The sequence below is a fragment of the Hyla sarda genome, chromosome 2 (assembly GCF_029499605.1).
Source record: "Hyla sarda isolate aHylSar1 chromosome 2, aHylSar1.hap1, whole genome shotgun sequence".
NCBI classification, from domain to species: Eukaryota; Metazoa; Chordata; class Amphibia; order Anura; family Hylidae; genus Hyla; species Hyla sarda.
In genome coordinates, this window is record NC_079190.1 from 232,618,682 (window position 1) to 232,639,358 (window position 20,677).

Sequence of the window (20,677 nt, forward strand, 5' to 3'; positions counted from 1 at the left end):
CTGCCGGAAGTCAGTGGGATTGACGGGATAATATTTCTGTGACTGTACTACTTCTTGTCACCAGCAGAGTGCCCCATTGTACTGAACAGCTTTACATAAAGTCTCATAATTCCCTTACTCAACTTATGCACAGATACAAAAAAAAAAAAAATGTTTTCTGTTATACCATAACATTGAGGGTGTTTTCACGCGTACAGTGTCTTGCGCATATTTGATGTTCAGGATTGGAAGCTGCAGATTTTTATGCTCCCGATTTCAGTGTAAACTAAATGACTGAACACTGCTTCAAATCTGCGCAGTGTGAATAGACCCTAAATGGGTTATCTAGGACTCTAACATTTATGGGTAAGAAAAGCAGGTGTTCGATCAATGTGAATCCATACTTCTGGGCCTCCACAGATCACCAGAACAAAAGGGGCCTCTTCGGTGTACCTGAATTCTTTTCCTGGTAATGTAAATGACCTGGAGGGTCAGACTATCCCCTGTAAAACATCCAGCCCTTATGAGTCTGACAAATAATTGTTCATCTTTGCTTGTGTTTACTTGTTCTTCTTCTGGACTGTAAATTCCACTTAGGATACATTCACACCACGTTTTTTGCAATACAGTTCCCGTATACGTTTTCAATGTGAAGACCATATGGAACCGTATTGAAAACCATATGCATTGACTCTCCATTGAAAACTGTATGCCAAAAGATGCATCAGGTTGTGTCCGTTTTGCATCCTGTACGGTTTTGTCCGTTTTTTTTCCCCGTACCCAAAACAATAGTCTACCACAGTTTTTGGGCCAGATGAAAAACTGTATTAAACTGTATACGTTTTTTTTTTTTTAACATTGGAGTCAATGGGAACCATACAGAACCATATGTGCGTACGGTTCCCTCCAGTTTTCACCATAAGTTTTTTTTTTTTACTTTGCACAGTTTTTTTTTCTTGGAATTTCAATCAAACAAGTGAAACTTTATTCAAAATGGAGTAAAAAGTTAAAAACATAAGTTTTTTTTCTTAAACTGATGCAACCGGACATCAGATTTCAAACCGTATACGGGTTGAAATTTGTACACACGTTTTGATACAGTTTAGTCCGGTTTTGAGGAATCCGTTTTTCATCAAAAACCTGATACGGGAGCTGTATTGCAAAAACATGGTGTGAATGCAGCCTTACCTGTATATACATCTGTCACTTTCGGGGCCCAGCAGCCATGTTTTCCTTGGCTGGTGTCCCTGCTTTCTTTGTTTACTGCTGTGGGACTGAAGGAGAGACACGAGGATCACCATATTACACTGAAACCTAAGGCAGAGATAGATGCTTGTCACCTAATGTCATGCACAGGAAACCCCTGCCATTTTATTTATAATACTAAATAGTATGGACATTAGGGAAAAAAAATGCTAGTTTTTCTTTAAAAGTTTGTGAGACAGATGTGTGGCTGAGCAGGAGTCATTGTCTTGGCCTTAATCTTTGCATTTAGACTGGCAGGAAATTAGAAGTACATGTGTGTAGAAATAAGAGTACACGTTCAGGGTCATGTGTCAGCCTTATGGATGGACTTCGTTTATCCAGTGCGTCTAAATGAAAACAAGCAACTGATAAATGGTTTCATTTAAAATGATAGTGTTTTGTGACTACAGCTCCTGTACTATGTCCTGTAAAAGCCGAAAACCGGGATATTTGCCTTTTCCAATGTTCATTATATGTACAGAAATTGCATGTCTGTTAGTGTCCATCCTTTGGACAGAACTTTGTTCAATGGCTTATGAAAAAATCGTGACGTAGGAAAGGGCATTTAATATGAACAAATCCTGCAGCTCACTTTTAATAACTTTTTACAGTGTATCTGCGGTCTTCACTGGAGGTTTGTGTATGGATTTATTAAGTACTATTTGAATAAATGTGTTTGCAGTAAGCTCCCCCTAGTGGTGGAACCTCACAATTTTATACATAATTTAAGCAGGCATTTTAACCCCTGACATTTATGGCATATCCATGGCATATGCCATACATGTGTGATACATGCAGATTCCACCTCTGTGACCTGAGTGTTCCTATGTCTTGAACAGAGTCCCAACTCCGAAGGGCATGGTGAGTTGGCCTCTGGATCCTGGTAAAGAATAAGTGTCGAAGGGAGGGTCTCTCTTAAGTCACTTCTTTGCGAGTTATGGACACAGCAGAGTGTGCTTGAGAATACTCTTTTATCCTGCTGAACACCTTGGATGTGCATGCATGTCATGGGGATGTTAACAATGTACAGAGCGGGCTCAGTAACTGAGCCCACTCCACACACAGTGAGTGCCAGCTGCTATCAGCAGCCAACACTCACCTTCAATCGATGCCAATGATTTAATCCCATCAATGCCATGGTCAATAGATGGCTGCAATTGACACCCCTGTGGGGTACCAACCAGTTGCCATGGCAACAAAAGGCCTTCTCAAGACCTCAAAGACTGCTAAAAAAAAAAAATTCTATTCCAGCCTACAGTAGTAGATGACAGATGTGACAGCACATAGCAGTACTATAGTAAATGGTATGGCTGTGTGTGGAAATTTCCAAACTGATACATAATGTCATTATGGTCAAAAGAATACCCAGTGCAAGAATTGCTATAAACATATATATTTGTGTGTGTGTGTTAATCTATGTTTAAGTTATGAAGAACTTCATAACCGTAAATGGGCACTGTCAGATATAAAAACTTTTTATATGTTGTACTTTTTGGCAAAACAATAGTTTTTCTAATATACTTCTTAAAAAAACAATCACATTTTATTAAAGAAAACTGCCTTTGAAAATCCCACCACTAGGGGTCCCCATACCTCCTGGGACACTGATGAGTCCCATAGCAGCATGAGTGTGTCCAAGGGTCATGGCTGCAGGGGGAACACAGCCTGCAGCAACACTACTGTAACAGAGTTTTACCAAACATGGGCCTCCATCTGTTGCAAAACTACAACTCCAAGCATGCCTGGACAGTCAAAGGATGTCTGGGCATTAGGGCTGCACAATATGGGGAAAATGTGCGATTGCGATTTTGGGCCTAAATTTTGCGATTTCGATATGTGATGCGATATGATAAAAAAAAAAAGTGAAATCCCCCCATTTCATGTCCAATTGCCTCTATTTCACATCTACATACCCATTTTATGCCCACCGCCTATTTCACATCTCCCCATGTCACATTCTCCTCCTCCTCCATGTCACATTCCCCTCCTCCCCCTTGTCACATTCTCCTCCCCCCCCCTTGTCACATTCTCCACATTTCCTCTGTAGCATACAACAGTTGATAAGTACTAGAAGGATTAAGATTTTTTAATAAAAGTAATTTACAAATCTGAAAAAGAATTGAATAGTAAGCGCTGTATTAAACACACAAGTTACAAACTGACCTGTAAATAGTACGGTTGCTGATAAAAATTGGTGGTTGGGGTGTAAGTGTAATGATCCCACAGCAATGCTGTTACAGCGCGATCGCTGTGTATTGCAGTGAAGGAGGTGCCGCTCTGCAGATACGTGGGCTCCCTGAAGTGGTGTTCCAGAGGTTGCAAGTGGTTCTTACTGAATTGACTCCCGGATGTAGCAGGTTACTTCTTTTAATGTTGTTTCCCAGAGTGTTACTTCATAAAGGGTCCTGTCTCTAGGAAGGAGCGTGGATTGCAGTGGGAGCGTGCCCCGGCCGGTGGCGCCTCTACCAACTTGCACGCACGCTACGATCAGGTTAAGGTTCCGACTGAGTGTGTTGTGAATGACGTCACTATGGTATCCTCAGCAGTCCACAAGGCTATCGACGTACGTTTCGGAAGTCTCGGCTTCCTTCGTCTGGAAGGTTCCATTAAGGCAATCCAGACGAAGGAAGCCGAGACTTCCGAAACGTACGTCGATAGCCTTGTGGACTGCTGAGGATACCATAGTGACGTCATTCACAACACACTCAGTCGGAACCTTAACCTGATCGTAGCGTGCGTGCAAGTTGGTAGAGGCGCCACCGGCCGGGGGAACGCTCCCACTGCAATCCACGCTCCTTCCTAGAGACCGGACCCTTCATGAAGTAACACTCTGGGAGTCAATTCAGTAAGAACCACTTGCAACCTCTGGAACACCACTTCAGGGAGCCCACGTATCTGCAGAGCGGCACCTCCTTCACTGCTATACACAGCGATCACGCTGTAACAGCATTGCTGTGGGATCATTACACTTACACCGCAACCACCGATTTTTATCAGCAACCGTACTATTTACAGGTCAGTTTGTAACGTGTGTATAATACAGCACTTACTATTCAATTCTTTTTCAGTATATTACTTTCTACACAGTGTGCATCCATAGGGGAGCACATTTATGGTAAAGCAGCAGTACAATCACACATCAAACCAGACCCATCCAGCGCTAGCAATCTTTTTTATTCTCTAATTTACAAATCTGTTTAACTTTCTGGCACTAGTTGATGTCATTTTTTTTTTTTTCCCACCAGAGTACCCTCTTAAGTTATACACACCATCAGGGGCATTTATCAACCCTTTTACCCGAGTTCTTCTGTGTAAATTTGTCGCAAAATGGCCCTACTGCGACACCGTTACTTTTCGTGCGACAATCATCTATGCGAGCAAGAAGAGCAAGTTTTTTGTTTTTTTTTACTACGGTACGCGGGTTTGAAAACTTTACTTGGTTTAGTCAGGTATTTATTACCTGAGACAGTTGCAGCTGCGCAATAAAATGTTGCAACGGCCGTAAAAATTGACTAAATATACTCCAGCTCCAACATGGAGCAGGAAAAGCTACTGCCGCCCGGGCTCCAACATACTTTCTCCCCGCTACCCTCACTTCGCTACAGGGACACTGCAGTGATTTATATCCCCCCCCCCCCCCCTCTCACCTGCCAGCGCCACACAACTCCCATCTGTCTAACTGTTGCAAGACTACAGGTCCCAGCATGCCCTTACAGTGAGGACACGCTGGGAGTTGTACTCCTGTAGCAGCGGGAGCTGAGCGGCGCGGTCGGGAGACAAGGGGGGATGTATATCAGTGTCCCCATCATTATTAAGTGAGGGTAGCGGGGAGGCCGTATGAGGAGCCCGGGCGGCTGCACTGTAATGTCAGCCCGGGCTCCTTACATACACCAGCGCCGCAGACTCCTAAATCCCCTGCTGTCATTTCACATTTCCCGCTGGGTCCTGTGATTGGCCAGGACCAGCAGCCAATCACAGGACCCGACCGGAACAGTGATATGATTAAGGGATATAGGAGTCTGTCAGGGGGGGTCCGTCAGCATACACCCCGCCCCACTCCGGCCTTCACCTGCGCTGTGCCCTCTGTAACCCCCCTGCGATGCGCTGTGCCCGTCCGTAACCCCCGCCCCCCCCCCCCCGGCCTTTACCTGCGCTGTGCCCGTCCGTAACCCCCCCCCCGGCCTTCACCTGCACTGTGCGCGGCCTCCGCTCCCACGTCTTTGGTTGCGCCGGCCTCCGCTCCCACGTTCCTCAGTCAGTGACGTCCCTCGCACGGCGCACGGAGAGAAGGATCGCTGCGCTGGATGGGTGAGTGTGTGTGTGTCTTTTTCTATCTCTGTCTGTGTGTGACTGGCTGTGTGTAACTGTGTTTGTGTGTGTGTCTGTGTGTGTGACTCTCTCTGTGTGTGTGTACCTGGGCTCCCTTTGCAGGACTACAACTCCCAGCATGCCCTTACTGTAAGGACATGCTCGGAGTTGTAGTTGTGCAGTGCAGGTGAATGACAAGCTTGTCCCCTGCCTCCCCCCAAAAAAAGTTAACAAAGGTCATGTAACCCCTTCCCTAATAAAAGTTCAAATCACCCCCTTTTTCCCATAAAAAAAAACCTGTAAATAAAAATAAACATATGTGGTATCGCCACGTGCGGAAATGTCCAAACTATAAAAATATATCACTAATTAAACCGCACGGTCAATGGCGTACGTGCAGAAAAATTCCAAAGTCCAAAATAACGTATTTTTGGTCGCTTTTTAAATCGTGAAAAAATGAATAAAAAGCGATCAAAAAGTTCGATCAATACAAAAATGGTACCACTAAAAACATCAGATGATGGCTCAAAAAATGAGCCCTCATACCGCCCCATACGCAGAAAAATAAAAAAGTTATAGGGGTCAGAAGATGACAATTTTAAACGTATAAATTTCCTGCATGTAGTTATGATTTTTTCCAAAAGTGCGACAATATCCAACCTATATAAGTAAGGTATCATTTTTATCATATGGACCTACAGAATAATGATAAGGTGTCATTTTTACCGAAATATGCACTGCGTAGAAACGGAAGCCCGCAAAAGTTACAAAATGGTGTGTTTTTTTCCTCAATTTTGTCGCACAATGATTTTTATTTCCGTTTCGCTGTAGATTTTTTGGATAAAATGACTGATGTCACTGCAAAGTAGAATTGGTGGCGCAAAAAATAAGCCTTCATATGGATTTTTAGGTGCAAAATTGAAAAGGTTATGATTTTTAAAAGGTGAGGAGGAAAAAACGAAAGTGCAAAAACCGAAAACCCCTCAGTCCTTAAGGGGTTAATACATTTGGTGGTCCCTACACATTACCAGTACACAAAAAAGTGTAGAAAAATGCTTCACTCACACTACAATTTTGTTGTGTGGTTTGATCTAACAAAGTGTGGGACTTCCTCTGTAAAGGTTACCTGTCATTACTTTCATGTTGTCTGTAACAAGTCTCCGGCAGCATTTCTTAACCCTCCAGGCCTTGTCGGATAGATTTCTCCCTGTTTGGGTATAGAAAGAGATCAATCATTGGATCAGGAGAAGCCACCAGGTACTGCCCAGAGGACTAGGGCAGCATGGAATTGATGACCATTTACCTTTTTAGAGCCGTATGTTTGAACATTCCTGCCCAACCCCCCCCCCCCCCCCCAGTACACATGCATGACATGCTCATGTCAGCTGAGCATGCATGTGCCTCCTAATGGGGAGTAAAGGCTGATGCCAAACTTTTTTCCCCCGACAAATAAAGGATTGGATATGTTGAAATGCAGCTGCCTGTCTCCTGGCATCTGCCATCAGAGGGAGGGAAGAGGCCGCATACACATTAGATTTTTGGCCAAACCTGCTAAAATCAATAGGTTCTGCTAATAATATTCTACAATAAATAATCTGAATCATAGCTCTTTATGCAGGTGTTAGATCCGGATGTCATGCTCAGTCTATGCAGAACAAAAATGACACACGTGCTACCACTGAAAATGATATTTCATTTCTATAGAACTCTGAGCAGGAAGCTAAATCTAGAAATAATAAGGGGCTTATATAGGATCTCTGGGGGGAATTTAGCACGGTTTGTATTTGAAGTGAATTTTCATTTTTTTCGTGTACTTCTGTCATTCAAAATAGTGCACATTCTTCATAAATAGATCTAAGTTTCCAAGTGTGTTCTGGCCTGAAGTAAGAGTGCGCAAAAAATATGCAGCAATTTGAAATTGTCACATATAAAGGAATACTCCGCTGCTCAGCGTTTGGAACAAACTGTTCTGAACGCTGGAGACGGGAGCTCGTAACATCATAGCCCCGACCCCTCATGAAATCATGCCCCACCCCCTCAATGCAAGTCTATGGGTGGGGGCGTGAATGCTGCCATGCCCCCTCCCATAGACTTGCATTGAGGGGGCGGGGCTATGACATCACGAGCTGCCGTCTTCAGCGTTCGTTACAGTTTGTTCCAAATGCTGAGCAACGGAGTACCCCTTTAATAAACCGACGACCACTGCAAAAGGCAAAGAAAATTTGCCTTTATCCTAAGGAGTTTTTATAAAATTACTTAAGCTGTATGGAAACAAAAAGTAGCACAACAAAGCCATGCAAATATAATTTCCCCCTGTGTGTACCATGCTGAATGCAGAGAAAGCGTATCATGGCAGGAAAGGGTGTACCTGGCACCATATAAAATAGTACAATGCTGTAGTGGTAATGCCAATGTTTATATACTGCAATACTTCATGTTTCTGTACTGTCTGGGTGGGTCCGGGTGCTGGCAAGTAGGGCACTAGGTGGATTTTTATATGGTGTGCTTATGAGCAGACCTGCAGACTTCTTCTAACCACTACTATAGGACTGTGTGATGACAGATGGATATGTGGCACTCGCTGTGTCCTTGTGTGGAATTTCAGCTTTTGATAAGCTGGACAGAGGATGACGATGAAGCCTTTTACCATCCCTCCCCCCGCACTTCTCTATGGAGAAGTGTCAGTGCTCATTCTTGTCTCCTAACATGACGAGAGGCTGCATCTGAGTTTGACCTGATGTAGAGGTAAGGGGAGGGTGAAGGTGGGCTTACAAGGTATGTCCCAGCTGGGGAAGAGGCGGGTGCATACCTGAAGATGATGTGGAGTTCAGGTGGCCGCAGGCTGGAACAGCTTCCTGACTTGGAAAAGACACCTCACTGAAGGAGATCACTTATCGCCTGCTTGGCAAAGATTGGCTCTTCTGCGCCCTAATTTCAGATCTCACGTGGGGGCTCCAGGCAGGATGTAGGAGGAGCTCTGCATAGAAGAGTTGTAACTGCCAGATCCTGTGGTGACTGCCCCCCTAAATGAAAGTGAGGTGCGGCTAAAGTCTGCCATGTGGTCAGTTTTGGGGTCAAGCCAATCCAGTTCGCAACTGGTGTGCCTGATGTGCTGCATGGGTCAGTATAACTTCTGCAGGGTTGGATTGGGTGTATTCACTGTGCGCTGCCTGTTTCACTTCCCCTGCACCTTAGTATATTTAGCAATAATCCGTTTGCTGAGTTCACATCCTCAGGGTGAAGCAACTTGTGCATGTGTCATGTTGTGAAGTGGGAGCGGAGAGCTGACAACTCAAAGCTACCCTGTGTCTGTGATATTTTGCCATTCCTGTTATAAACGTGTCTCGCATGTCATATGCTTTCTCCATACCACCACCCAGTAAATAAATCTCTTATCTGTGTCCTAACTCCAAACTGTGTCTTTAGATTATTGTGACTGCCTGTTAATCCTGGCAGAGAATGGGCAGCACATGGAGTTTGCTGGATTAGGATAATCTCTTGCCTGTGGAGGGTGGGAAAGTGTTCCTTTCGGATAAGAGGTCATGTGCACTTGTTTCAGGTTTTTATTTTTTAATTATTGACTTTTCTTAACTGTTCTTTTGTTCTTGCAGATGAACGAGACAGAGTGCAAAAGAAAACCTTTACCAAGTGGGTCAACAAGCATCTTATCAAGGTATGCCCACCTCTCCCACCTTGTTATTTCATTTAACTAATCTCTTGCTTTAGTCAGTTATTGTGTGTAATGCCCCTTGCTTTCACTACACTCTGTTTTCTTTTCTTTTTCCCCCTCTACTATCCAATTTCCATTATGTGTGTTTGTATATGTGTGTGTATATATAATATAATCTCAAGTCCAAATAAAAAAGCATATTCAGATGGAGAAGTAATCCAGATGTGTATTGCTATGGCTAATTATAATAGTTGACGAAATATTCCATGTCTGCCTCAAGCAGTCCATCTGAAGCAAGTCTCATCAAAAACAACCCCTATATAGGTGTATGAAGGTCCCAGTTCAAGCAGTCCTAGATATAGCTGGTGTAAACTGCATACAGCCATGCAGGGGAATGAGGAATTAAATGGCGGTCATTAAGATAAATGGCTTTCTATAGTACAGGGATGGCTCATTTCCTCCAACAGGGGCTACTTGTACAGATCAGTTTTATGTTCCATTCACAGTGGGGTCCCGAGCAGGGAACCTTCATCTATGATGTCAATTTACCGTAATAGGTGTTGTGTGTAGATGTTTTCAGGAAAATGCATGTTGATGACCTACTGCTGATTGAGAGGTCTCCTTAGATCTTGAATCGGTGACCGGCTCCCGTGGCACAATAGTATGTGATTCATGACTGTGCCATTTGAGTAACCATAAACCTTTGCCTGACTGACAGGTCTCTTCACATATACAAATCTGTCAACCAGGGTTGAGTCGGAGCCCGGTTCCCTGTTCTAAAAGGGCACAGCTACTCTGTTATTGTAACAAGGGAGCGGGCTGTGTTTCATGCTGCCCATGGTTTGGACAGCATGAAAATGGAGACAGGTTGCCGTTTAGGTTTTCTGCCCAGAAAAAAAAAAGGACAAAGCCAATTCTCTTCAGATATTTGTTTGTATTATCATGGCTATTTGTTGTGTAAAGATATACATAAAAACAGACAAGTTAACAAGTTTATAATGTGTATGTCTACCTTTATTGTGTTTAGTAGTCAATGTTCTTGCCGAAATGCACAGATTTGCATGAAATGATTTTAGTGATATATGTATAGAAATAGTATGTAGTAAGATGTTTTGTTTATAGGCCTATATTCCTATAGACAATGGTGGCATGCATTGACTTGGTATCCACTAGAAGTGATGATTGGTACAGTAGAGCCTTCAATATGAGATTTCCTTTAAATTGATACAGCTATATATAAAAATGTTTCTGACAAGAAATGTCTTTGCTGTTTTTCTCCTGTTATTGGTAACATTTACATGTATTGTTGGTGTATAGATGAAAGTCCAGAGTAATCTTACTTGCTTCTTTTTGTTCTCATTGTTTTCTTTTCGAACAGGTTCGCAAGCACATCAATGATCTTTATGAGGACCTACGGGATGGACACAATCTTATCTCCCTTCTGGAAGTCCTGTCTGGTGTCAGGCTTGTAAGTATCTGTTCTTTACTTCATCTGTGTGCTCTTTCATCCAATGCTCTTTTTTTCCTCACAATTTCATTGCCGTGTCCATCAGAACAAGGACCCTGAGGCTCCACGGAGCCTGCGACGTATTCCATCCCGCCATCTGTTGATGAAGGAGGACTCTGAAGACAACCCTGATGATGCTGTATGTCACTAGGGCACTCTCTGAGTCAGATAACGCAGTGTGAGGAAGATGTCTTGCACTGAGTGATCTGCTCACAAGCACTACACAGGGTGATGGGAGGTGGATGTGTGCTGTGTGGTTTTCTGATAGCATGAGCATGAGGAAAATGTCATAACTGCAAATAGAATGACAGTGGTTAAACAGTACCTCCTTTGCTCAGTCACTACACAAGGTTAAATGCAATGGCTTCCAGCCTTATTCTGGAGGAGGAGACATAGGGTGTGACTGCCTTCAATTCACCATTTGTTTTCTTTTTTCAATCACAATCCACTACTAAGCACCTATATTTCAGCTTCTCTTATCTCTAACCTGTCTGAACTTCTTACAGCATCTTATTGCTTTTCATTCCAACTTCTTTTTATTTCCTAACTCTTGTTTCTAAGTATGTCCTTCTACGTATTATATATGTTTTACTGTTTATGCAAAAAACTAACTTTTCTTATAACAGCTCACTGCTTTCCCTGAATGCACACCACTTACTTCCACCACCCAGTTTGTCTTTTTAGTTTTCATTGAAATTTCTTCTTTGCCTTGCAGCCCAGGGAGAAGGGACGAATGCGTTTCCACCGACTGCAAAATGTGCAGATTGCTCTGGACTTTCTCAAACAACGTCAGGTAAAGCATATATATATATATATATATATATATATATATATAAAGCTCAATGTGTGTATGTTCCAGCATCACGTCCAAACGGCTAAAGATATTAACATGAAACTTGGAACACATGTTACTATTATGTCAACAACAAACATATGATAGGTAATTTAACCCTTAACCCCATTTGCCAGGGTCAGGGTTTTTGTTTAAAGTCCGATACAAGTCTATGGGAAATATGTTATGGCATAACTTCCAAACGGCCGGAGATATTTCGATAATACCTTGTCACATGTTACTTATATGTCCACTTAAAATATAGGATAGGTAATTTAACCCTTAACTTACCCCCATTTGTAAGGGTCGGGGTTTTTTGTTTAAAGTCCCATGCAAATCAATGGGAAATGTACGTTCCCACATAACTTCCGTACGGCTGGAGATATTTCAATAATACCTGGTACACATTACTTTTATGTCAAATAAAAAGATATGATAGTTAAATTAACCCTTACCTACACCCTTATATAAAAGATTGGTTTTTGTTTCAAGTCCCATGCAAGTATATGGGACTTCCAGTACCTTACTCCACAAGCTCCGCTCTGCATCTACTGGCAAATGTGTCAATCCGGCTTGCAAGCCACACCCCATATCACTAAGACACACCCATATTTTAAGCCACACCCCTTTTAGATACCCTTTTTGTGCATCGGTCTGGCTTGCAAATCACGCCCAGTCCCACAAAGCCACGTCCCCTTCCATCTTCAGCTTACAATATCTTCATCACAAGTTGGACTGATCACTTGAGGACTGGATAGGAGGATGGGATAGGAGGACAGGATATGACAACAATATGTGAGGACAGGATATGAAGTCAAAAGCTTCCTCCTTTGTTGGTTTTCCTCCCCAACAAAGATTAGGAAGGAAAAATGTAGCAATGCCGGGTACTCAGCTAGTGACTAAATAATAAAATGCTCATTTTTATTTGCCTAATCAGTTATATCTTAGATGGGTGTGTGCTATGTGCTAATGTTAACAATTTTATGTTTAGGTGAAATTGGTTAATATCCGGAATGATGACATTACGGACGGAAACCCAAAGTTGACCCTTGGATTGATATGGACAATAATCCTGCATTTCCAGGTAACATTATGTCTTGTGTTAAAGGGGTTGTCTCATGGAGCTAGATAGGTCTAAACATTTTGTGAAATACATTTTTTATTTAAATGGCCACTTTCAGATATGAAAGCTCTCTATATGTTGTACATTGTATAGTTCTTTGAAAAATGTCACCTTTTATTAGAGAAAACTGCCTTTGAAAATCCCACCACTAGGGGTCCCAATACTTCCTGGGACCCAATACTTCCTGAGTCCCACACCAGCATGAGGGTGTCCAAGGGTCATGGACATGAGATAGCTGATTGACAAGGCTGCAGGAGGAACACAGTTTGCAGCAACACTGCTGTAACACAGAGTTTTACCAAACATCTGCTTCTAGCTGTTGTAAAACTCCAACTCCAAGCATGCCTGGACAGTCAAAGGATGTCTGGGCATGCTGGGAGTTGTAGTTTTGCAAAAGCTGTGGGCACACAGCTGAAGGCAACACTGCTGTAAAAAAGAGTTGTCCAAACACTGTACCTCCAACTATTCCAAAACTACAAGTCCCAGCATTACATGACTGACAAAGGATGATACACATGAATGACATAGGAACATATAGAAAATGTATGCATAAAAAAAATCCTCTGTACTTTTAGCACTAAACCGTTGCACTAATTTAGGAACATCTAAGTTATACACTTACCATATTGTCTTTGATGCTAGAGTACCTGCAATCTCCAATAATCATTGTGTATGTACAGCATAAAACCAGAGAGGAAAGGGTTACAGAACAGGGCTGACAGGCTCCTCCTGAGAGAAATGAATGAGGCAAGGGGAGGAGTCCTCACAGTGCAGGCAAGAGAGGGACACGCCCCCTGCCTCTTGGAAGATAAAAAAGTCAGTGAGCAGCTGTAATATGCCATTTTTTTATTGAAATATCGGTGATAGATACATAAAAGTTACATGTACATGATCAAGATTAGGTACTGAGTGACATAAATGTTTTTTTTTTTGTGTGGGATCTGACAGGTACGCTTTAAATTAACAAGCATTTCTGAAAAAGTACTGTTTGAGAGATATATAGATTTACTAATCCCCCACGTGCCTTTTAAGTTTTGCTATTCTGTCGCTCTTGGTTATGACCTACTATGGTCAGTTCAACTGCAATCTCCTGGTCTGTCCAGGCAGTACTGGCTTAGTGTCCACTGCACATGCAAGCAAGGGAGATCTAATCTAACGTTTATAGTTTATAGTGGCCTTTTGACTCAAATGCCAGGGTTAAGAAGGATCGAAAATGTTGATTTATTACTGCCTGATCCTTTTGTGCACAGGGAAAGATGCTGGTGTCTGAGGAGTATAGCAACATAATCCCCCTTCCCCACTCAGACTGAGCTGAATGTGAATGGCTGTTGGCCTACATCTGTTTGTATATGGCTAGCTTTAAAGTGTTTTTTTATTATTTATTTTTATATATTATTATGCTAATATCAGAGTGGTGCTCTGGTCCCGAATATTCTGGAAAACAGAGATTTTGTGTTCCCCATTGTAACTTAGAATCGGTAAAAGAGACAAAGTCATGTGAGCTGGTTGCATTCGTGCATGCTATTGTCTAAGGAATAAAAGAAAAAGCCCAGTACTTGCAGCTGCCCTTCAATCTATCAAAATTTATGGCCATCCTGTAGATACACCATTGTCTACATTGATTGTAGGAATAACCGTCAAATCTTAAGTGTTTACTTATGCTCCATATTGATAAAGTTTGAGCTTAATGGAATAAGATCTCATCTGTTAAGAATCCAGGTTTTTGTCTCTTGTAAAACACTTAATATGTCTAGATAAAAAAAAGTGTATGGAGACAACCTAATTTCTGCTACTGTTAGCTTGGCTGGAAGAAAGTATGTCCCTGAGCTATATAGTAATGCATAACGGTATTTTTTCAACTCTCTGTATTTCCCGATAGTTGTGTCTTGTTGGGGAATGCAATGTTACATTAGATTTTCAATTTGGCATTTTGTGGTTGTAAATTTGTTCCATTTTATCTATATGACTACTTGTTCACTTACATTTATGTAACATTAGGCATATTGAATTGAGTGCCGCATAAACAAACAGACGTGTGGAGTTAGAGATCATCTTTTGTATCTCATGTATCAAAATATCTGGTGAATTTATTGGTGTTGGTGGCAGCTTTTACTCCTCCAAACTGCTGACTATGCTAGGTTGGTGATATGCAAGCCAGTTAAAATGTACCCAAATTAATAGTCTAGAAGTTGCAGAGGTGGGAAAAAAAATGTGGATTCATTTTTAATGCTGCAGTCCAAAGTGTCTCCTAGGCATTGCCTAATTGTGCCCAGTCCTCTTTGTAGTCAATGCTCCTCCCCCCTCCCCCCTACTCATAAGTGATGGCTGTCATTTCTTGCCTTGTAAATCAGTGCTCTGCTCAATATGGAAGTCCCATAGTGAGTGAATGGAGCAATTGTCGAGCTCTGCTGCTCCGTTCTCTTGGGGGACAAGAATGTTCCAGACTGATCATAAAGCTTGGATCTGCATCAGAAATTCCATAACAGAGATTCTGCAGTGTGAATTGAGCAGCAGCCTCTCCTATTGTAAGCAATGGGAGGCTGCTGCAAGTTGAATCTGCTCTGAATTTCCTTGTAGAAATTCAGTGCGCTATTTCCATAGTGTGAACGTACCCTTGCTCTGAATTGTGTGTAGAAGTAGTCACGGTAGGGGGAGATGGTCTTAGCCCTGCTGGCCTTGAAACTTCTCACTGGTTCCCTTCAAGTCTTTATGGATGCTTGAACTAGTTCTTCCAATATTGTGATTTTGACTTTAGTTGAGGCACAGAAGTAAACAAATCAATCTTCTGCATGAAGAATGATCCTTGTTTTTTATTTTGTGGTTGTTTCATTTAAACATTAGCAGCTACACAAGCTGCATAATCCCTAACTTGTATTCTATGTGTAACAGTGTTCTTTATCATGAATAAGAGTGTTGTTTCATGCTGGAAATGCGTTGGGGATTGTGCAGCTTGAGTATCTGGTGATGTTTTTATGCAGCGACCAGATCATGTAACAACAAGATCATTCTTCATGCAAAAGCTGCATCAGTCAATGCTAGGATCGTTTGGACATTGCCAGTTCATGCAGACGGCAATGTATCCAATGAGGTATTCCACCAAGATAATTAACCTGTCCATTCTTTTGGCAGAGGAATTTCATTGGTGGAAAATTCCACTGCTGAAATGTTGTAGTGTGCACCACAGCAGAATCCAGTTGACAGTATCGGAATATACCACTTTGAAATCTCATACTGTGCATGGGCACTTAGGAGGCACTTTTTTTTGCCAGATTACCAGAAATAGATTTCAAAGGTCATTACAGTTAGTGGGATTCCCCTGATACTATTCTCACAGCTCAATGCCATTTCCTCTACACAAGTTTTGATAAATTGGACGAGTGGTGCAGTTGCCCATAGTAACCAGATTGCGTTTTTCATATTTCAGAAGCCTTGTTAAACATGAAAGAATCTGGTTGCTATAGAAAACTGCACCACTCTTCCTCTAACTCTCCCCTTATAGGTGTATAGGAATGGCTTAATGTCAGTCAGTATTCTTGATGGTTTCCACAGTTCGGTGCCCACCTTACTTTCAGAGAAAAATCTAGAGGTACTTTGTTTATTCCAAACCGCTGTGACTGCGGCTGCAGAGAAATACTTTCCACGGCACGATGAGCTTAGCCAATTCTCCACAAACAGGATTAGCTGGTTTTATTGAGCCACGTTTTGGGGTTTATAGGACCCCTTTCTCATACTCAAAATGTTGTTCAGACTGTTTTGGTTCCTGCTACCAAGAACATACTGCTTTCCTCTCAATGGATATGGAATGCCCATCAGGTGTGGTTTGTGTCCAGTATAGAAGGGATCTGGCCACTGCATTGTTTTTGTTGTTCTGACTAGGCAGAATAATAGACATAATGATGCAGGTGTGAACCCAGCCTTATACACACACATTGCCCTGCATCATATAATTTACCATTTTTGGGGCATGTTCTGGCACATTTTAAATGCTTAGATTCTTTTTCAGGTTTCTTTATTCTTATATTATTAAGAGGAATATAACTGGAGTAAAGGACTAGTATAGCTGATATTGTTTTTCCAGTACAGAATGTGATGTCATATCCTTGGGACTGCATCCGATCCTGAGAATGAAGCTGGTTTTATGACCAGAAAATATTTTAGCAGAAAGCAGAGTCATCCATCTATGTATGTTGAGGCATTATTTCTAGTGACGGTGCCATTAAAAGGATGTAACGCCCAGCAGAAATTCCCTATTATTAAAATACTATGGGTCCTTCTGAAGTTAATTTATAGACTGTGCATTGTGCATCCTTTGTATAAGCTTCACTTCGCATCTCGGCCTTTTTATTGCATGTTTCCTTGCTCCCCCTCCCTTCTGAGCTCTCACCCCCCTCCTCTCCTCTTATGGGGTGGGGTTAAGCCACCTCACTAATACAGAGATCTGCACATCCAATCAGCTGGAGGCTTGGTGTAAGGTGCCTGTGATCTGAACACTGCAGAGAGATGCAGGGAGATGTCTCAGTCTGTAAGATGTCTGTCTGAAGCAAGCATCAATTGCGGGATTAGAGGGAGGATGTGTGCTTCTTCCCTAGTGACATGTCTACATTGCAAGCAGAAGGTGGTGCTCAGAGGACTGGATCCTTTTCGTATCTGAATGCATGTATTGTATGTGCTGTATAAATGCACTGGAGACATGGGGAATTCTGTCAGCTGTGTGCGAAAGCCCAAGGAGAAGAGACCTGGGAAAGAGAAGGAACCCCAGTCTGGAAAGAAAAAGAGACATTTTAGGAGAAAGAAAAAAGATGAAGGAGTAAGACCAGAGCAGGAACAAATAAATCAAAAGGATGAAGAAAGGGAAGAAGCAAAGGCTGTAGCAAACAATATATGTGCATATGTTGAAGAGCCTGAAAGCACCGGTAGCCTTCCTAAAGAAGAAGGGAGAGTGCTCCAGGTCAGAGAGACATTTCATGGCATGGTGCATAGAGCTCAGCTGCTGAATCCTATTACTACTCCAGATTCCCCACCACTAGGGACCACAGTTATTGCTCGTATAGTGGACAACCCGGCAGAAAAGAAACAACGATCGTCCAGCATTATGGTTGCTGGTAGTAGCCGAGCTATTTTGCTGCCTATCAAGGGTGGTGACCTGGACCAGTCTTTTAGGACTAGCTCTTGTGACGATACTAACCTTGGATTGTCCTCTCAAGCAATAGATAAAGCAGAGCGAGGTGTACCTCTCACAGTGTCCTGGGGACCCGAACTCTCATCCTCAGGGTATGGCAGTGAGCCCTTATCTCAGCCAGAGCAGGTGGGGTTTTATAGACTGGACATCTTTCTATTGTTGCTTCTTAACGTTTTGTGTAGTGTATCTTGTCCGTTTTTATTCTGAGTGTCTTTGAGAAAATTGTAAAATGTTTGATATTTTGTTATTAAATGACCAGCTAAATTACTGATTAAAAAATGGGATTAAGTGGCAGAGTGAGCTTCCTGAGAAATGTGCTTGTTGGTGAAGTAAATCGAGCCGATAGTTGGCATACAGCGAGTGTGAAATGTCACACATTGCTCTGATGAATGCAGTGCAAGACAAGAGAAGCAGTGATAGAAATGATCTATTTTTTTTTCAGATCTCTGAAATTTATGTCAGTGGAGAATCCGGAGATATGTCTGCCAAGGAAAAGCTGCTCCTATGGACGCAGAAGGTGACAGCAGGATATGTTGGGGTGAAGTGTACCAACTTTACTTCTTGCTGGAGTGATGGCAAGATGTTTAATGCCATTATTCACCGCTACAGGTTAGTGAATGTGTGGACTGACCAATATTTATCAGTGCTGTATAAGAACAGAGAATTGTAGCCATTGTTTTTCTGTTTACAGACCTGACTTGGTAGACATGCAGAAAGTGGAAATTCAAAGTAACCGGGAAAACCTAGAGCAGGCATTTGAGATAGCAGAGAGTCTAGGGGTAACCCGATTACTGGATTCTGAAGGTCTGTACAACCAGCTAATAGTGCCTGTACTTATATATCATTGTGTTGTTTTCAGCTCTCTGGTTTACTTCATTATTTTTATAACTTTAGATGTGGATGTGGATTCTCCTGATGAAAAGTCTGTGATCACATATGTGTCTTCTATATATGATGCCTTCCCCAAAGTTCCAGAAGGAGGAGAAGGAGTCAGTGCCACTGTAAGTTTTATTCAGGTTGATCCAAGACATGCTATTCCCATTTAGATCCTTCTGTTTATATCTCTCGCCTGGGTTCCTCTTACAGGAAGTAGACTCCCGTTGGTTGGAGTACCAAGAGAGAGTAATGTCACTGACACAATGGATCCGTCAGCATATACTTCTGATGTCTGACAAATCATTTCCACAGAATCCTGTGGAGTTAAAGGTACAGTAATACAGTCTGCTAAACATAGTAAAGCTGTATTGAACACCTTTTTACTCATGTGTATTTTCACTTTTAGGCACTTTATAATCAGTATGTACATGTGAAAGAAACTGAAATTCCAGCAAAAGAACAAGAAAAGGCACAGATCCAAAAATTATATCAGATGTTACAGGTACAGTTTGGTTCACTTTTATTTGTTACCAATTTTTTTTTTTTATTCTTGCATTTCTTCTTTTATTTTCTGCTGATCTTAATGTTAACTTGGTTTTTAGTCTTTTTTTTTTTTCTTTCTAATTTTAAAATTAATTATCTAACTGGCACAGTCCCTTAATATGGCTATACATATTATATCAACAATACATATTAATGACACCTCTGTCTGTCCTCAGCCCTTTGCTGTGCTGGGAGGATGAGGTAACCATACTGATACAGTATTTTCCATCATATTGGTGATATCTGGAGGATGTGGATTGTTTAATTGGAAGGAACTGATATCTTTCCACTACAAATCTTTGTTCCTTGGCCTCATTTGTATCTGGGCAACTCATAGAACCAATAAAAAATATGAAACTTAATGCATTTTGCAATATTTGAAGAAATTACTGTATTTTGTCTTTCCGGTAAAAGGCCTGGATTGAGTTTGGTCGTCTCAAACTTCCTCCATCCTTTCATCCTAATGATGTGGAGGAGCAATGGGGGAAGCTTATACTTTCCATGATAGAGAGGGAGAAAGTTCTCCGGCCTGCTGTGGAGAGGTATGTGTGTCTATGGTCTTTCTAGATTACTTTCTTTTCTGATCATTGCATTACAATGAATTCTTATTCAACAGGCTTGAACTGCTCTTACAAATTGCAAACAGGATCCAGAATGGCTGTCTGAGCTGTGAAGAGAAGCTAACACTAGCAAGGAATACACTGCAGTCTGTAAGTGAGAATAGAAACAGTGCCACAGTGTACAGTTCAGTACAGCTTCTATGTTTGTACGGATGGTACTTTCTGAATAGGCTCTTGTAAAAATGTACATAAATAGGGGTTAGGATTACTCACAGGGCCTTTCTTTAATAAGGTTGTATTGGCATAACTACTTTACAAATAATGTTTTAGGTATGTTCTTTTTTGACAACAAAGCATGCAAATAAAAGTTACAGTTATAAGTAGGACATATATCATCTCCAAATATAAAAGCCATTGGAAAGGGTGTCTTTTCATCAACAGTTTATGATCGTCATTTAATCTATTTCTCCTCCTCTTGTCTGTGTACCTATTAGGATGCTGCTAACATTGAATGTGGACAAAGCACTCAGCAAGAGATTGAAGTGCTACAGTTCTTACAGGAAAGTGAGAGTCTTCTCCGTCAACTTCAGGCAGATGTTCAGATTCTGAGAGATGAAAAGTATTTCCAGGTGGATGAACTTGCCTTCAGGTAAAAGTTCAGAAAGGGACATTGATTTAACCTTCCAACCTTTCCCACTTTTACATACAGTATCTTACATAAGTGAGTACTCCTCTCACATTTTTGCATATTTTTTGTTTATCTTTGTATATAAAGATTTGCAAAGCTTTATGCCTAGAGTGCATACTTTATATATCTCTAATGCAGCCATGTGGTACCTATATTATGCAAATACA

At 41.7% G+C, this 20,677-nt stretch overlaps 1 protein-coding gene across 21 annotated transcripts in view; it reads left to right on the forward strand.

Annotated features, from left to right (window-relative positions):
• Nucleotides 1-20,677, forward strand: part of MACF1 (microtubule actin crosslinking factor 1) — a 303,966-nt gene that overhangs the window by 104,225 nt on the left and 179,064 nt on the right. For 10 of the 21 annotated variants that reach the window (XM_056556581.1, XM_056556595.1, XM_056556594.1 and 7 more), the window contains 12 exons: nucleotides 9,144-9,205; nucleotides 10,581-10,670; nucleotides 11,425-11,502; nucleotides 12,533-12,625; nucleotides 18,286-18,452; nucleotides 18,535-18,647; nucleotides 18,738-18,844; nucleotides 18,930-19,049; nucleotides 19,126-19,221; nucleotides 19,677-19,804; nucleotides 19,879-19,972; nucleotides 20,317-20,471. In XM_056556581.1, coding sequence (XP_056412556.1) covers nucleotides 9,144-9,205; nucleotides 10,581-10,670; nucleotides 11,425-11,502; nucleotides 12,533-12,625; nucleotides 18,286-18,452; nucleotides 18,535-18,647; nucleotides 18,738-18,844; nucleotides 18,930-19,049; nucleotides 19,126-19,221; nucleotides 19,677-19,804; nucleotides 19,879-19,972; nucleotides 20,317-20,471 — 1,303 coding nt within the window. Of the gene's footprint in view, nucleotides 1-9,143; nucleotides 9,206-10,580; nucleotides 10,671-11,424; nucleotides 11,503-12,532; nucleotides 12,626-17,175; nucleotides 17,970-18,285; nucleotides 18,453-18,534; nucleotides 18,648-18,737; nucleotides 18,845-18,929; nucleotides 19,050-19,125; nucleotides 19,222-19,676; nucleotides 19,805-19,878; nucleotides 19,973-20,316; nucleotides 20,472-20,677 lie in introns of those variants that run through there. The other 11 variants (XM_056556575.1, XM_056556580.1, XM_056556577.1 and 8 more) reach the window with 3 other exon arrangements.